At 41.7% G+C, this 16,809-nt stretch overlaps 1 protein-coding gene across 1 annotated transcript; it reads right to left on the bottom strand.

Moving 5' to 3' along the window:
* Nucleotides 1–398: 398 nt before the first annotated feature.
* On the bottom strand, nucleotides 399–16,529 carry LOC311503557 (uncharacterized protein). The gene is made up of 5 exons (XM_084566353.1): nucleotides 16,283–16,529; nucleotides 9,867–9,988; nucleotides 9,559–9,745; nucleotides 7,450–7,495; nucleotides 399–6,766 (listed from the first exon to the last, which is right to left on the bottom strand). The coding sequence occupies exons 1-5, from the start codon at nucleotides 16,378–16,380 to the stop codon at nucleotides 1,562–1,564; spliced, it is 5,658 nt and encodes a 1,885-aa protein (XP_084422479.1). The 5' UTR covers nucleotides 16,381–16,529; the 3' UTR covers nucleotides 399–1,561.
* Between the last annotated feature and the right edge of the window lie 280 nt (nucleotides 16,530–16,809).

Below are 16,809 nucleotides of genomic sequence, written 5' to 3'. Positions count from 1 at the left end.
TTTTTGTTCAGTGTACATTCACACTCCCATGGCAACAAAAAGCCTGTAGCAGTGAGCAAATATTGACCCTTTCAATCTTTACAATACAAGTTCCACCTAAGCTCCCCGTCTGTCTCTTTATCTGCTAGTCCAGCTATAGCTGCATACCACAAACTAAGCTTTACGCTGAGAGCAGAGCGCTCGCCACAAGTCTACTGGCTAGAGCAAGTGTTTCATCAGCGCCACACTTTCCTTTTTATGACATAAGATGGCAAAGCAGATTCAGCGTCAGTGCTCTGAAGAATATGACACTTGATGTGAAGCAGCCATGCCCTTCCCAGATGTCATGGTTAATAATACAAAGCAGGTTTAACCGTCTCAGTGTGAAAGTCTCACTAGAGAAACGTTCTGCGTGGGAAAGTTAAGGACACAACGTACAGTGCCAAGAAAACTTGAAAGCATTTTACAAGTATTCTAATGGATGTTTAATCAAATCATCGCCACAACAATGTACGTGTTGCCACGGCGAATAATGAAAGGGAACACCCACTTGAATAATGAGAGACCATAACAGCTCCACCTACAATAGACACTATTTAAAGCAGACTGCATCCAACAGAGAACTGTGATTCATATGGTCACTGAATATCTCTGCAAAATAGAATGTGGCCTCAGGCAACCAATCTTCTGTTTGTTGAATTATTAACATACTGTTTCGCTTGTTAGCAATGTAAATGCTGCAGTGGGAAATGCAATGATAAAATGACACCAATAAAAATCTTGCTGGTTAAAGCTGGATAATTTGAGATAAAGCAGCAGCATTATTTTGACCAACCTGTTATCAAAAATCCCCAAAACATGAGCTTTTCTTGGAAATATTACATTTATTTTAAAAAGATATATTAAAACTTTAGATTTAGACTGTACAAATGAGAGCAGTCACTGCATAGAGCACTTTAAAAATGTTAATCATTACATGATCATATTTCATCCCAAAGTACACCTTTTAAAGCAACACTAAGAAAATCTGTTAATGTTTACAACATTTACCAAAACTTATTTCAATCTTCAAAAACAGAAGAAAACAGATGAACTTGTTACAGCATATTTAGCCACATTACCTTAGTACTCAGTAGAGAATGAAATGCAATCCTAAAGCCTAACTTAACAATGTAATTCGTTTAAAAACAACTACACAAATAAATAGTATAGACCTCACTACTGCCATGCAACCGTCTAAAGTGTAAATGTTCAACAACAATTATTTGTAATCCATTAACTGCAGGTCTGCAGTCTAGTACAAATATATTGCACACACTTACAACATATTTAAGTATCTTGATGCCCATGGAGTGTAATGTCTTTTTACGTTGACTGCAACTACCACTTTCAAAAAGCAAATCATGCAAGCAACCTACTGACCCAGATGACCTCACAACTCATGAGAGAGTCACCAAAATCAGGAGACAGGCAGAGGTCATCATACAAAAAAGATTATAGTCCATCTAACTTATTGTTTTGGTCTCAAGTCCTTGATTGCAGAAACGTCAAAGAAGTCTTTACAGCAATTGCTGTTGTGCTTTTATAATTCTGTCTCCTTCTCTATGTCTTCATCTGATTCTAAGTAATATTCATCATCTGTTGTCGTATCCGAGTTGCTGTCAGAAGACTCTTCAAAGATGCTAAGACTGGATACATAACCTGTGTAGGGCAAACGTCCTCTCGAGGACTGGCCGTCCACTTGCTGTAGTGCTCCTGATGAGCAGGGAAAGGTAGGAGAGGAAAGGCTGGGAGGTTTGGACATGCGTCTGGAAACTGGGGACAGTGGGGGTGTTGGAGGAGGGGTTGGCGGACCCTCTGGATCCCATGTAAAGTGACCAGAGTTCATGGTAGGGCTGCGAAGGCGCGTTGGCTTTGAGGTTGTGGTAGTTGCAGGTTGAGAAGGGGAGACTCCTGAGCTCCAGTTTGCCAAGCATCTTGTCAGTGATCGAGGTAGAGACCTCGATCTCATTTTACCAGGGTCACTGGAGACATATGACTTTCGAGAGTCATTGGCAGGCCCACAATTAAATTTGGTCGTCCAATCAGGTGTGACTGACCACTGATCAAAGTCTCTGCCATTATCTTGACAAGACAAAGTAGACTGAGAGAGATCACCCACACTCATGAACCTGGATCCAGTGGATATGCGTCCAGGTCCAGATGGTCGACTAGAGAGAACAGAACTGACAGAAAAGGATCTCCCATTCCCGATGCCATACTTTAAGTCTGCATATGAAGATGCCATGTGTTCCTCATTCTGTCCTGGACTTATACTTGGAGGGCCTGTAGATGCACGGCTTCTTCTTGAACCCCCCAGACTAATTCCTTCTCCTTGCTCACATGGAGAAGAGGATTCTCTGCGACGCTGCAGCTTTGGGCTGTAGAAGACATTATCGTCTGTTACATCAGAAGAGGAAAACGGGGAGTGAGGTGAAAGAGAAGAGAAGGGGGAGAATGGGCTCCTGGGGCTGGGTGTGGACTTCCTGAACTGAGTCGAGTAAGCAGCAGAGGAATTGGGACTCCTAAGGGTATTGGAATCTCTACAAGAAAGAAGCTGGTTTGTTGCTTTAGAATCCGTCCCACTGTCATTGTAAAAGTCAAACTCTTGCACTGTTGGGCAGTGCACTTTCAGATGAACCTGGGCTTTATTTTCAGCCATGTGTTCTGCGAAAGCATTTTGTTCATCTTGGTCAGTTTCCAGAGTTGATGGACAAACGGAAAACTGGTCTCCTGCTAATGTGCTTCCAACAGCTAAGGATGGTATGATAGTGTATCTATTTTTTTTCCATGTACTAGTAGCCTCTGTTTCCTTTTTATTTTTTTTCTGCACCAATCCTTTCTCCTCCAGAGTTTTGGTACTCTCAACACTGATATCACTGACATTGCTGACATCACTGGATCCACTAACAGAAGGTGTTTGTGAGGCCCGCTTCCATTTCCATGGAAATGATAAATCATCCTCAGACCATCTAGAGCTGAGTTTTTGTTTCAGTTTGTTAATGACCTGGTCCATTTTGTTATTACTCTTGTTGGCTCTTTCTGATTCTGACCTTGATAAATTGTTAGGCGTGCTGACACTTTTTTTCAGTGCAAAGCGGTTTCTCTTTGGGTTTTGTTCATTATTACCTTCCACTGAAAAGAATCTACTTTTACCCAGCACTCTCTCCTTGACTCTTCTGCTGCAGCCTTCACCACCCTGGGACTGACTCTCTGTTGAACTGCCACCACTGGAGCTCTGATCTGAATGACTACATGATTCAACTGCTGCTTCCTTATTCTGCATTGTCTGTAATTGTTGACTTAACTTGGTCTCCACAGAAACCTGTGTGTTTGCGGTGTGTTGCAAAGGTTTAGGTGTGGTATTCTTTGGGGCAGCTGTAGCTGTATCTACTTTAGATTTAATGCTGTAAACAAGTGTCTCAGTTACATACGTTGAGGAGTTGTGAGCCTCTTCACCCTGCAAAGACTGTGAGCTGATATTAACTCTGTTGTCAACAAGTAATATCTGACTATTTTGACAGTCGCGGGTGACATTTTTGCAATGCTTATTGCCGTTTTCATCTCTTTGTGAAACCTCACACGTTGAAGTTCCTTGCATGGCAAGTCTTTTTGCGAAAGGCATGGGCTGGGGTGGCCTGATAGATGAAAGAGGAGGTTTAGACTTGGATAAGGACATGACATGACTGACTTTGTCAGTCTTTGAGGAATGTTGTTGGGTTACATTAGACTGATATGTTTGAGGGAACAGGGGTAATCTGGGTGTTACGGTCTTAGTCTGTCCCTGTGTGTGCCTGCTAGACTTGAGTGCGGAGTAGGGTGGGGAGCTGTAACGGATCTTATAATCATTTGAAAAATCAGGAGGGAGTGAAAGAGGAGCAGAAGAATGACACTGAACTGTGCCAGACTCAAATGATAATGTTCTTTCATGCCTGGGTGTGGCTATGTCCTGCCTTCTCTGGTCAAAGTTCAAAGAGTCACCAGTTTTTTGCTTGTCTCTCTCACGCTCTTTCAATGCCTTATCAGCAGAGTCAGATGATAAAGATCGATATTTCCCTCCTTTCCCTACCTGTATGCTGGAAGTCCTAGGGGCAGGAGGACATAGAGGAGATGTGTTTTTTGTTGTACTGCTTAATCTCAGAGAGGAAAAGATGGATGGAGACATATGGGGGAAGCTAGAGGGAGAGAGGGAGTTTGTTGGGACTTGAGATGTATCTGGTTTCTCCACTGTGACGTGTTCTGGGCAATGCGGATCCACTGAATCCTCCCATGTTACTCGTCTTGCTCTCTTGCCTACTATGCCAGGGCGTAGTTTCTTTGGGCTGCTTTCTGGGCTGGGAGTTTCTGGGCTAGGAGTTTCTGGGCAGTTGGGGCTGGTATTGACTGGGGTTGCAGGGGGAGTTAGTAGAGAGGAGGTGATGACAGAAGAACTAAGAAGTCCTTCAGTCCTTACTACAGGATGACTGTGTGTTGTAGAGGAAGAAGTGGTAGAAGTAGTAGAAATGGGGCTAGAGTTCGTTTGAGAGAACATATTGACTTTAGGAATCAAGCTGGACACAGTTCTAGGGTGGGAAGGTTTGGGAATGGAGGCATATTGCCTTTCAAACCCAAGAGGGGAGGTGTTGGCTTTCTTCATGAATGTTGGTGTTTGGGATGAAGAGCCAGTGTGTGATGAAGCATGAATACTAGGCTGAGAAGAGACTGGACAAGGATAGAGGGAGGCACTACTTATAGTGTTTGGGGCTAGGAGGAGACCAGAGGTAGTTTGATGAGTAAGAGCCTGACTGCTGAGAGTGGTGGCAGAATCAAGAGAAAGAGATGGTTTGGTAAACTTCTGTGAGTCCATGTTGTGAGGAGATATATGAGTGTTGTTGTTTTGGGGTGAACAATGAATATTTTTGTATTTGTTGATGATCTCAGTGGATGGCACTGGTGGCAAGGTGGGTGGCAATTCCGTTGCATTTGCTGCACTATTGCTTACATCACACTTGCTGTAGTCGTTTGGGTGAATGAGTGTTGTTTGTGCTGTAGCTCTGCTAACTATACAACCTGACAAAACATCAGGTATACTATGATGCCTCTGTGGTTCTCTGTTGTTTACAGTTGAAACATGTTGGTTCTGGACAGGCCAGTCTGATATTTGGTCAGGTGAATTTTCAGCATTTATTTGACTGAGATTGAGAGTCCCCCCCTGAGTGTTCATAACAAAGTTCATGTCACGTTTGTAAACTGACTCTGTCATGGTATTGTTGTCTCTGTTGTTGGGTACTTGACTACCCAGTCTTTTGTTATCACTCAGACTCAGAGAGGCCATGTCACGATTGTCATTACAGGGTGGAACTGGTGGTGTGTTTGGCTTGTCTTTGGTGATAGTTTTATCGCAGAGGTTTAGAGGAGAACCACCGTCCTGGGTAACTTGTTTCCACCAAGATGTGGACGTCAGGGTGGTCCTTCTAGGAAGTGAATGTGTTTTTAGTAGGGCAGATCGGTCATATGTGGAATGTCTGGGCAAGGGGACAGAGGTCTGTGACAATAGGTTTGTACTATTATCTGAACTCCTGCTGTTCTGTTGCATCTCTGATGGCCCTTTACTTAGAAATGCTTGTTTGGAAGAAGTAGGACTAGACTGGGTCCTGTTTGTTGTGTAAGGCTGTTGGGAAAAATTACTGTCTTGTGTTTCTCTGTTTAATGGTGAAGATGTAAAGAATAAAGAGCCAGAAGTGTTCCTTTCTCTGTGACTGGAGGAGGAAGGAGAAAGGGCAGGTCCAGTTTCAGTTGTCCTACACTGAATTGACGATGGAGAGAGGAGAGGTTTTGGCCTCTCCTGCTCATTATTATTCACAAAGGATTGAGAGTGATGTGGGGAGAACAATATTCCATTTTGTTCACTTAGAGATCTGCTCAGCGGGGAGTGGTTTCCCTCAGAGAAGTTGGAGGCTCCATTAGAGTCCCTGCTATTGGAATGGAATCTTCTTAAAGACAAAAGAAAGCTGCTGGTTGTTGGTTTTGAGCTTGAAGATGAGATGCCTAGCTCGTGGACAGTTTGTGGATTTCTCCTTTGTTCATTGCGGTCAAGAAAGAGGGGAGACTCTGAAGATTTGTCCATTCTTTCAGAATTTACATCCAAAGACAGAGATTGACTCTTTCTTCTAGATTCATGGTCTAAGTTTGAAGGCACACTTTTAGTTGAAAAGCCCACTCGATTCATTCTTGAACCCAGATATGGGACCCTCAGCTGGGCTTCCGATCGACCCAAAACCCTCTCCGCACCATGTTGATTCTGAGTCACCTGGAAGCCATGTTCACTGTTTGCCACGTCCTGTAAATTCTCCATGGTTTCTGAATTGCCACTTCCATCAAATCTTTTGGTCCGTCGTAGTCGGCCGTTCCAGGGAGGTGCAAGAACTGTTACCACAGTGGAAGACAGCATTGTATTGGATGGGTGAGACAGCTCCCCGAGAGCAATTTGGTTTTCAAGTTTTGTATGGTCTTTAATATCCTCTTCTAGTCCTACTCCAGTTAAAGATTCAGTGCAAGTTATTGGTTGTGACCCACGTGGAAATATGTTCAAGCCATCACGCTCGTCAATGTGAGTGTTACTCAAGTCTGTGGTAGTTGCTGGTTCATTGCCAACAACTGTGGAAACCTCTTCCCCCTTCCTGGCTGGAACTGGTACTGTCTCTGATGTAGGATAGACAACTGGATTCACTTCTTTAGAGATGTCTTGTGTTGTTGTTTTACCATTAGCCTGTAAAGATAAAAAAAAATATTTACTGCCAGTACTCATATGTTCGTTACAATTTGCTCAACAACTGTATTCACCATTTTCAATTATTTAAAATGGGATTCCCTATTTGAATACATAGTAATTCTAATGACTACACAACTTTATATATGTTTTGTAGCCGCAGGTCAGGTAGCCATATCACATCAGCCTACTTCTTTTCATATGTCAACTGGACCTTAATCTGTGACACCAATGCAAATTCTGCACACAGTAATGTTACATTCTTTCTGGCTCTCACAGCAAGCAAACTACAGTCATCTGCTATCAGAATTTCAAATTGCATGCTGGCAGGAGCCAGAGTGTTTCTAAAGCTTCTGTTCCCATGGTGTAGCTATTTAAGAGATTCAGGTCTTGACAAACAGGTTATTTTGGAAGACGCCAGAGATTCCCGAGGAGAGATACACAAAAGCACACACACCCTGTCCCTTCTAACTGTTAAAATAATAATTAATCCAAGAGGACATATGATGACGTTTTCAAAGATAGAACTTCATGAGGATTTAAACTTGTCGTCTGAATGCTTGATCAGACTGAGAGCATTTTGTAAGATGCAGAATTAAACTTTGCAAATTAACATGTGTTCTATACTAGATTTTAATTTAGTTTCCAATAATTAAGTAACGATCAAAAACATGGATCTATACCTGAGAGCTGCTGTCCTTGTTCTCAACCCGTTGTGGTTCAGTAAAACTGTCAAAAGAAAATGGAGAGAGGAGTTTATCAGTCTTTGAAAAACTGGGCATCTGTAGGATTTCTTAAAAACAGATGGTCACACATTTCGTCTAGGATTTGGTTCCTATGGGCTATTTTGACTGGTTTTTGATTGTTACTGATTGTAGTATTGTGTACGTAACGTGTGGTACATGATAAAAAGAATAAATAATAAACTACAGACTTCATTTAATTGATTGCAGAAACAATAAGCAGTGAGTATCTCAGTAAAAAAAAAAAAAAATCATTAACAAAGCCTATCCTATTCACTTCTGCTCTCAGCCACACCCAGTATTCCCATGGTGTAGTGTAGTGTTTTCGGTGGGAAACATTTGAAGGATTATATGTCTAACAATTGGTACAACAATGTTGATCAGCAGGACCGGCAGCATTCCTTTCACTCTCTTTTCAAAACAGACTTCTCACTGCCACATGTGCAAGTCACACCTCATTAACACTCACTGAAGCACTTACGCATTTGTATATTATACGTGGGAGAACATGAATTGCATGTCTAAATAAGGTCATGTTGGGCTGCCATTATTCCAGGTGGCTGGTAGACAGTTAACAGGGGCGTGTCTTCGATTGGACCTGCTCGATCAGTGGCCTCTCTTAACAAGCTTATCATTTTTGGCACATCCCACAACGGCATGCAAATATGCTGAAGGGGAAATGTACACCACAATCTCATTAAAACTTTACCCCACTAGACGCAGTGTCAAAAGGCATTATAGCGTCATCTTAGATTATATCTAAAGAACAGTTAAATATTTTCTCAGACAAACAAGGCACCAGAAACCTGTAATTCTCTTGCATTGCTGACTTAAGGAAGTATCTCTGTGCAAAGAATCAGCCTGCAGGTAGATGACTTGTGATGTGACAGGACACATTAACCGTGAGAATGCACAGTTCGGCATCCTGTAAGGGGAAGAACTCCACCTCTCAGGAGACAGGATTTCGGATTCCAGAGTGCCAACTTAAAACATATCAAAACAAGGGTACAATGCATGTATACTGACAAGACGCACGCTAACGCAGTTACCCACGAAGGCCTCTTATGAAGTAGACTTCCTTGTTTATGCAAGGAGCTGACCGTTCCAGACGGCGTGATACAGGCGTGGCAGTGCATGCAGGCAAGGTTTAGTGGTTCAGTTACTGATTGATTGAAACACGTGAATTAAATGACTAATCACTAGTTGCAGTTTTTCCAATTCCAGACGTCAGAAACCGTTCCCGGGCTATACCTTCGTCTGTGCAGTTTACCAAGAAAAACATTCAGCTGTTGGGAAAGTTTAGGAAATGGCAAGGTCTACTTTAGGTAAGATAAATCAAGAGGTCAGGTCAAGTAGTGGTTATACGTCAAAAGACATAACTGATCTACTGAACAGCTGAAGAGGAGGAGACATCTGTAGCTTCCAGTCACAGTGGATACTTCATAGATTAAGTCATGTATTCTGTTGCTCTATAATGAAAACTCAGCATAAATATTGGAGTGTTACAGTAACTCAGCAACATGTTTTACAGTCAACAGTGCAGAATGAGTGCTTGTAACTGATTTTTTTTACTCTGCTTGAGCCTGTCACGAGTTTTGACACAAAATCATGTCATGAACAAGCTGCTTTGTATCAAATATTAAATCATCCGGTGAAGATGATTACAAGACATTAAAATGCGGTGATGTCTTCATTATGCAGTGCCAAAGAAGTCTGCTTGACACCACTATGTCCACAGTGTATCTCAGTTGTTATTAATTGTCTCTTGAGCTCTACCTTACTCGAGCTAAAGGCGCCTAGTCAAGTGGAAACTGAGTGAATGTTAATGAGCGAATTCATGCTATGAATCTCGTTTGCCGATGAGTGTGTGTTATTCTGTTGGGGAGTATGTCTCACAAACAGATGAACAGCACAATGATGACATAACGTGCTGCATGCCAGAGCAGAACAGACTGTACTCAAAGAAACTGAATATTTGAAATGAGCCTGTAATCGAGGTCATAAACTAATATGTGTCATGGAGTAGCTGTATACCTTTTTCTCTCTTACCTGTGTAGACGGGGGTCTGAGCTCTTCTTCAGTTTTTCGGCCGGTTGGTCAAAGTCAAGGTTGCCAGATGGTCTCAAGAAGATAGAGGAGGGGAATCTGGACTTGAGTGGCTTCTGAATCTGGACATGTGAATCACTGCAATCACTATCCTTGCCTTTTCTCAGGTGGTCCGCTCTTAAAATGAGTTCTGTAACAGATTCCAAATTCATCGATTATGCTCAGGTCAAAGCTGTAAATTGAGATAATAAAGCTGAATAGATTACTAAATCTTAAATGTGCACAACGTGTCAAATGTGTGTGCGCTTCACCGTTGTGTGTTTCTTCTTCCTGTCTGATGGCTGATCTGTGACACTGCTGCTCGGCTGGAGTTTCATCACGGTGATGATTCTCCTGCTTGAACTTTTCACTACATGTTTCATCCTGGTGATCTCTAAAAAAACAAAGAACAAAACAAAGATGGTATTGAGTAAACTTTAGTTGTGATGATTGACTTCCAACTTCAGTCTTTAACTTGCGCAATATGGAATAATATTGGTAATACTGGTCTTAAATGTGTATTTTCCATCAATATCAGATCTGGCGAATTGCAATGGATGATTTCCATCAATTTTGTTAATTTTGTATATTTTATAAACTTAGTTACTGACGTCTCTGGACAAGAACCTTTTACAGTGGCCCAGCCCAAGCAGGTTTGTACTGCTGGTGACTGAAATCTCATAAAGCTGGGCATATGGGTGGAGTAAATGGAAGTCCACTGCCTACACCTACTGTGTAGGCTGTAAATTATGGTTGCCACCACAGAGATACACGACATCATTTTGTTCTCTAGTTGTACTGACTACATCCTTTCTTGATAAAAGCAACAGTGGGAGGTTTTGCCGGGGCATTGCTGAATGAGATTTTATTCTGTGCAGTCGCCACATTACGGTTGCTTTATCCCTGCGTGCAGCAGAGGGTTAATGAAGAGGGCCTTGCCACTTGTGTCAACAGGATTCATGTTGTCAAACAGTCAGAACAAGAAGCTTGTACACGAAAACACAAAGTGATTTTATCTACAGCCGTCAAATCTTACTGGTTTATGTGGTATTTATGAGCCGTGACCATTTTCTGTCTACACTGATAAAAATGATTACCATTAACGTCATTGAGGATTCAGCTACATTACGATATAGCATGTAGAACTGCTCCTCCTTCCTCTTTATATCTATGATTACAAATATGTGAAAGTCAACTGATAATAATTACAGACATTTAAACCAGTTTACACCCATTAGTAATTACAGGAATTTAACGCCATTTACCACCTTTAGTGATTACAGACATTCACACCCATTCGAAAGTAAACACCTGCTTCAGAGAAGTGAACCGGTCTGAGAAAAGAGCACCCAGACTGCACCGGGCAGTTTTCAGGACTGACGGATGGAAACCAAATCAAAAAAAATTTATTTTAATTAAAGAACGCTTCTCCTTGGGGTGACTAATAATCTGATGATGATGCCTGCTCCTTAACACAGGCAGGGAAATAAAGTAAGAGACAGACATAATCACCAATCACCATAAGGACAGTTGCAGCTGCAATTTTCTTTTATTTTAACTGGGTGAATGTTTTAGCTAGAAAACAATAACAGCGGTTGTTTAGACTGTGTTTTGTTCAAAAGTCTAAAACCCAAAGACATTCATGTTTACTGGCAAGTTGCTTAGTTGCATCATTTAAGTGCTGTTGTAATCTAATTCCTTTGGTATGCAATCAGGAAACTCAAACAGCCGAGCTTCTCTCATTGTATTAGTCCGAAATTGCTGGAGTGATAAGCGGTGGTTATATAACAATTCCACATTGATCACTCCACACTTTCTCTTACAAGCAGAGTACAGAGCTAACACACCCACTCACTCAGTCACTAAAGCATGCATTTGCACATTTACTGCTGCAGCCCAGCGCTGAACCCACGTCGGCGTGCCAACTGCTGATCACGACGACGACGACGACACGAGAACCAAGACGAGGCCGTTTAATCTAAATATGAACGCATGTGTCACTGCCTTCGTTCGGTAAACACAATAAATTAGACAAGAGCAATTATCTCTCATGACATTCCAGGATCTTTTTTATTCAGTTTGGCAGAATAGATGTTGATGGAAACTGCTGATTAGGAGCTTTTATGTAACCTTTAGCGCTTTGTGTGATCACAAAATGAAGCAATCTGATTTTTCTCTCTTGACCTTCTTTAATAACATGGGCCATCATACTAATCTTTAGCTCCTAATACCCACCTTGCCTTCAGGGGGAACTCATTGGCCTGATTAGAGCATGCAGTACTCTGAGAGGCTTTTATAAAAGCCTGCCACGACATGACATTAAAGGGATATGTGAGAAGGGAGGAGAAATCTTCATGCCTTACTGCCAAGGTTAACACACCTTCAGTGTGTTATTAGGCTTAACTCAGCCGGAGGCAGCAGGAGGAATCTTATCCCATCACAGCTATATCAGAGCATGTAAACCTGAAGGAACTAATGTTTGGTAGGTGATAAGTCAGCGATGGAGGACGACGAGGAGATTATTCCTGCAAAATGAGACTACATAGTTTATGTAAAAGTCATCAAAGATATATAGAGTCTTAAGAAATGGTGCAGTACTGCTGAAATGATCCGGAAATTAATGCAATAGCCGAGTGCTTTGCCATTAAATAGGTCCCTTCCTTGTTAAACTTTCTGCAGCACTTTCTTAACTAATGTTTACCATCTAAAAAGTGAGTCAACAGTGATTTGGAAAGCGCTTGATCACACAAAAGTACAGATGTATATGCACCCAAGAGGTACTGACGACAGATTGTGATCTGATCAGCCATCACCCCTCCAAAGATGGTGTAGAACTCATTCCGAACAACTTGCTGTATATGTAAATCCATATGTGGGCAGCTACAAGCAGTCATCCACTATGGACACTACTCAAGACAATCATGGATGGAGTTAGGGCTGAAACGATTCGTCGAGTTACTCGATTAACTCGATTACAAAAATTGCTCGAGGCAAAAACTCTGCCTCGAAGCCTCGTTAAATTCCTGTGACGCGCACTATACGCGCAGGGATCTGATTGTTCCACACGGACCGTTGTTTTGGAAGCACCTATGCAAGCACACCACCAGCGCGATACATTTTGAATTTAGTTGGCGCGATGGCGGAGAGTAAAGATGCCCATAAACGGCAAAAAATGTCTAAAGTTTGGGATCATTACATTCTAAAAAAGGAAGAGAACAAAGTGCAGATACTGCAAAGTAGACCTGGCGTACCACAGCAGGACAAGCTCAATGATCCAGCATCTGAACAGAAAACATCCACATGCTGTTTCACCAAGCGTCGCTGAAACAAGGTAACGTAACCTAAACCTGTAATTAATTAATGTTCGCTGATTTTAATCGCATACTGTATGTAGCGATGTCATGATGCGGTTTGACTAGATATGATGTTTAGCTTCAGGGGCGGAGTGGCAATCGGGACGACCGGGCCGGCCGAAGGATTTACGCAGCGGATCAGAAATTGAGCGGCCGCGAGGCGAACGCGACCGGCCAGAGCTTATTAGAATCATTGACGTTACTAAATTCTCCGCGAATAGCGGCCAAATACTCCCATATACTCCCCTATCATCACAAATTGAGCGGCCGCGAGGCGAACGCGACCGGCCTGAGCTTATCAGAATCATGGACGTTAAATTCTCTGCACCCTCATCTCTCTCACTCTTCCTGACGCACAGCACGCGTTCACAAACAAACACACAGGTTGCTAGGTTACCATAGCAAATAGGCTCACCCCAGAAATTATGTATTATTTGTTAGTAGCCTAATGGTAAATGCTGCAGGTGTAGAAATCTACATAAAACGGATATTTACTTTGATGTCAGGGCTAGATTACAACATGAAACTTGTTGTGCATATTAATAAATTAAATTGCTTTTTGGTTTTACAGTAAGTTCGCTTAACTGTATTGTTATGTAATTGTTGGCACTGGCACTTTTAATGGGTAAATTGCAATACATGGGCTTAGTTTTGGAGCCAAATGTTGGAGTTGGAGTTCTCTGTTTTTTTGAGAAATAAAAGGCAAATGCTTGATCATTTTACAGCCACATAATTTTCGTTATGCATCATTTGTTTTGGTTGTTTAAAAACGTAAAAAAAATATCCGATTAATCGATTAATCGATCGATAAAGTGCTAGATTAATCGATTACAAAAAGAATCGATAGCTGCAGCCCTAGATGGAGTTTATGGATAATGTTCTGGACCTGCACACAGGAGAGGAGGATGTGCTGCTCAGATGTCAATGAGGACACTGTAGACGCATATTTGTGTAAATGCTTTCAGGTTTAAATCGTTTCCAGACATTATCTGATGCAAGTCTTCCTCCAGCCAACAGTACCAAACCCGAAGCGATTCCTTTAATTATTATTGGGAAAAGTAACATTTTGAGAAGACTAAAACATCAAATGTTAAATACTGAAGACGGAATATTGAAAGTCTTGCTCACTATCATTGAATTTGCTAGTTTTATCCCCAACTGTATTCCACCAAACAGAAACTTATGTGCATATGTACATCCACAAAAACACAGAGATCCTCGAATTCCAAAATTAAACGTGATAATCAATAGTGGTTGATAATTGTCAAAAGAAAAATACCAAAAGTTCACCAGCAACTTCTAGCTTTTTAAGTCTCCATTGATAGTAACCTGATTATGTAATGGTTTTTAATTGTCAGAAACAAAGAGTGAGTTAATAGCACTGTTTCAGCCCGAGCTTATTAACTTATTATAATTCAATAATTTATAATAGTTTAATTTTACCAAAGGTTCAAATCCCAAAGATAAAATATACAGGAATCCACTTTTAGTGTATTTATCTAAAGCATTTCACAGAGTCAGAGTCTCAGTACGCCCTGCAGTAAAAGTTTCCCGACTGGGAATCCCTGATTTTGTCCAACTAAGCAAAAAAATAAACTGATTTTTGATGGTTTGTTTGACTTAAATAAAATGTAGGACACTCTTGTTGTATCTTTTCAAATGAGCAATTTGCTGCTTTTATTAGTTTCATATCCTTATTACTGATTGTTGGTCATTCAAACTCTCGTTACCTGAACATTGTGTCCTGTGAAAAACTATAACGACTTTATGTTTTACTATTTCAACTTTATAGGCTTAACAACCTGAAAATGCATTTACAAATTCATCAATAATCAATGTAACATTGCTACATTTCTCTATTAGTTAATCTAAAAGAACAGCACAAGAAAACATGCATCTAATCTCAATTGTCTCCGTGTTAACGTCAGACTCCCTGTTGATAAAACCGTCACGCAACCATCAGACATTGCTGCAGACATAAAACATGCAAGTTATCTGACCTGTGCGAACTGCGTCTCTGTTTGTTTTGATGGTGCCTGAGCTGATGACTAATTGCTTTTTTTTCTCTCTCTCTCTTTTCTCTGAGGTGCTTCGGGCCTCACACAAATATGTTGGCGTATTCTTCACCAGAGGTCAGCCTGGCTGTGGGTGTGGGCCCATATCTGCCAGCTAACACTTACATAACCACAAGGTTCCAGCCCGTACTAAAGTGTGGGTGTGTGCTCAGCACTGACAAACGTTTGTAATGTTCCAGCTCCAAATGATTTACAACCTGAAACTTCTTTTTAAGTCGCATCCAACGGGAATTTAATGTTTTTATTGTAGTCAGTGGCAACAAAAGGTGTCCGGGGCAAAGTGAGACTTGTTCCGTCACAGCCACACCTACAGTGCCTGTCAGATTTCCAAAGGAGCAGTTTATCCGTCACCCTGTATAGGTGGATAGGTATACAGTAGATTTGACAGGATGTGGTGCAGATAATAAGCGGAGCTGGAGCTTCAGTGCTGCACAGATAGAAGCTTTGTGCATCTGAGGTAGGAACTCTGTAGACCTGCGGGCCTGGCATGTGTGAGCTCGCCTGCGATGCCACTGAAGCTAAACTACAGCAAAGCACAACTTATACCTTAAAGTAGAAGGCTGATGTGCACGCACATGAATGGTTGTTGTCAAAACAGTTCGATACATAATTGATGCACACAGTCAGTTTACACCTAAGCTCCTTGGATTTTTCCTATCTTCAACCTTTGGAAGTAAACTAGAGTCCAGATACGTTTTTGAAGAAAGAGCATGTCAACCAAACCGTATTCAAAAATCTGACAACTTTCGCAAACCAAAACCAAACGAAACAAGAGATTTATGCAAATCTCTAGCGACAGGTTTTCATCCGAAATAGCATGAACACACACGTTAGTCATATAACACACATTTTAGCCAAATTTCCACGTTGCTTACTAAAATGAGTCCCGCTTCCCTTCTCTGTCAAATGCAGCATTGTGCGCAAAATCCAGCCTTCAAATGAGTATAAAAACGTGAAAGTACTGTAATATATGTGGGCCGAATGCACTAAAACGAAGCCATGAATCGTGTCGAGGTTTCGTTTAGCTGTGCGACTTGCGTGTGTTTCCAGAATAGCGTTTCATCCTTAAACGCGCAGATTTTTACACGCAGTTTGGCGTGAGGGGGATCTTCCAGGAGGACGCGTTGCAGCGACATTAAACCGCAAAAATAGGCACGTAGTGAGCGCAGAAACACTTAAAAGGTCGACAAAAGCATAATAGAGACATTATAATAGCACATTACAAACGTTAAAGTGAACTTTAAAGACGCTTTCGCATACCGTGCAGTCCGCGTCGTCCGTGCTGTCCCGTACAGTGGCGTACTTGTCTCTCCTCCTACAACTCTGAGCTCCAACTCTGCTGCGTCACTTGTTGACATCCTATTTTAACCGGCCCAGTAAGCCCTCATTATTCAGGCTGTCAGTGCGGTGCATCTTGCAAAAACAAAATATAGATAGGAATGTGTCGATAGGACTCAAATGCGAACAGGCCAAGCGTCCGAGAGCGACGATGGCACTGCGGGTTAAAGTTCAACATCACCTGACCGACAGGTGAGCGACGGCACTCTTGGCTGCAATTACAGTTGGCTGCGTCCCATTTCTGGAAAATTTCCCCCCTCCCGCCACTTCCTTATCGGGGCATTTCTTCTGCATGTTACTCACTCTGAGAACATTTTCAAATTGTCTGCGGTTTACTCAGGCGCAGAATAACATGAGGACATAGTTCTGTTACCTGTTGCTTTGTAAGTGGCCATTTAAGAAATTAACCTGAATTACCACACATAATTTAAGTTTCGGACACATAAAGA

This window comes from Chelon labrosus (genome assembly GCF_963514085.1).
Source record: "Chelon labrosus genome assembly, chromosome: 18".
NCBI lineage: Eukaryota > Metazoa > Chordata > Actinopteri > Mugiliformes > Mugilidae > Chelon > Chelon labrosus.
This window is presented reverse-complemented; position numbering and strand designations above follow the sequence as displayed.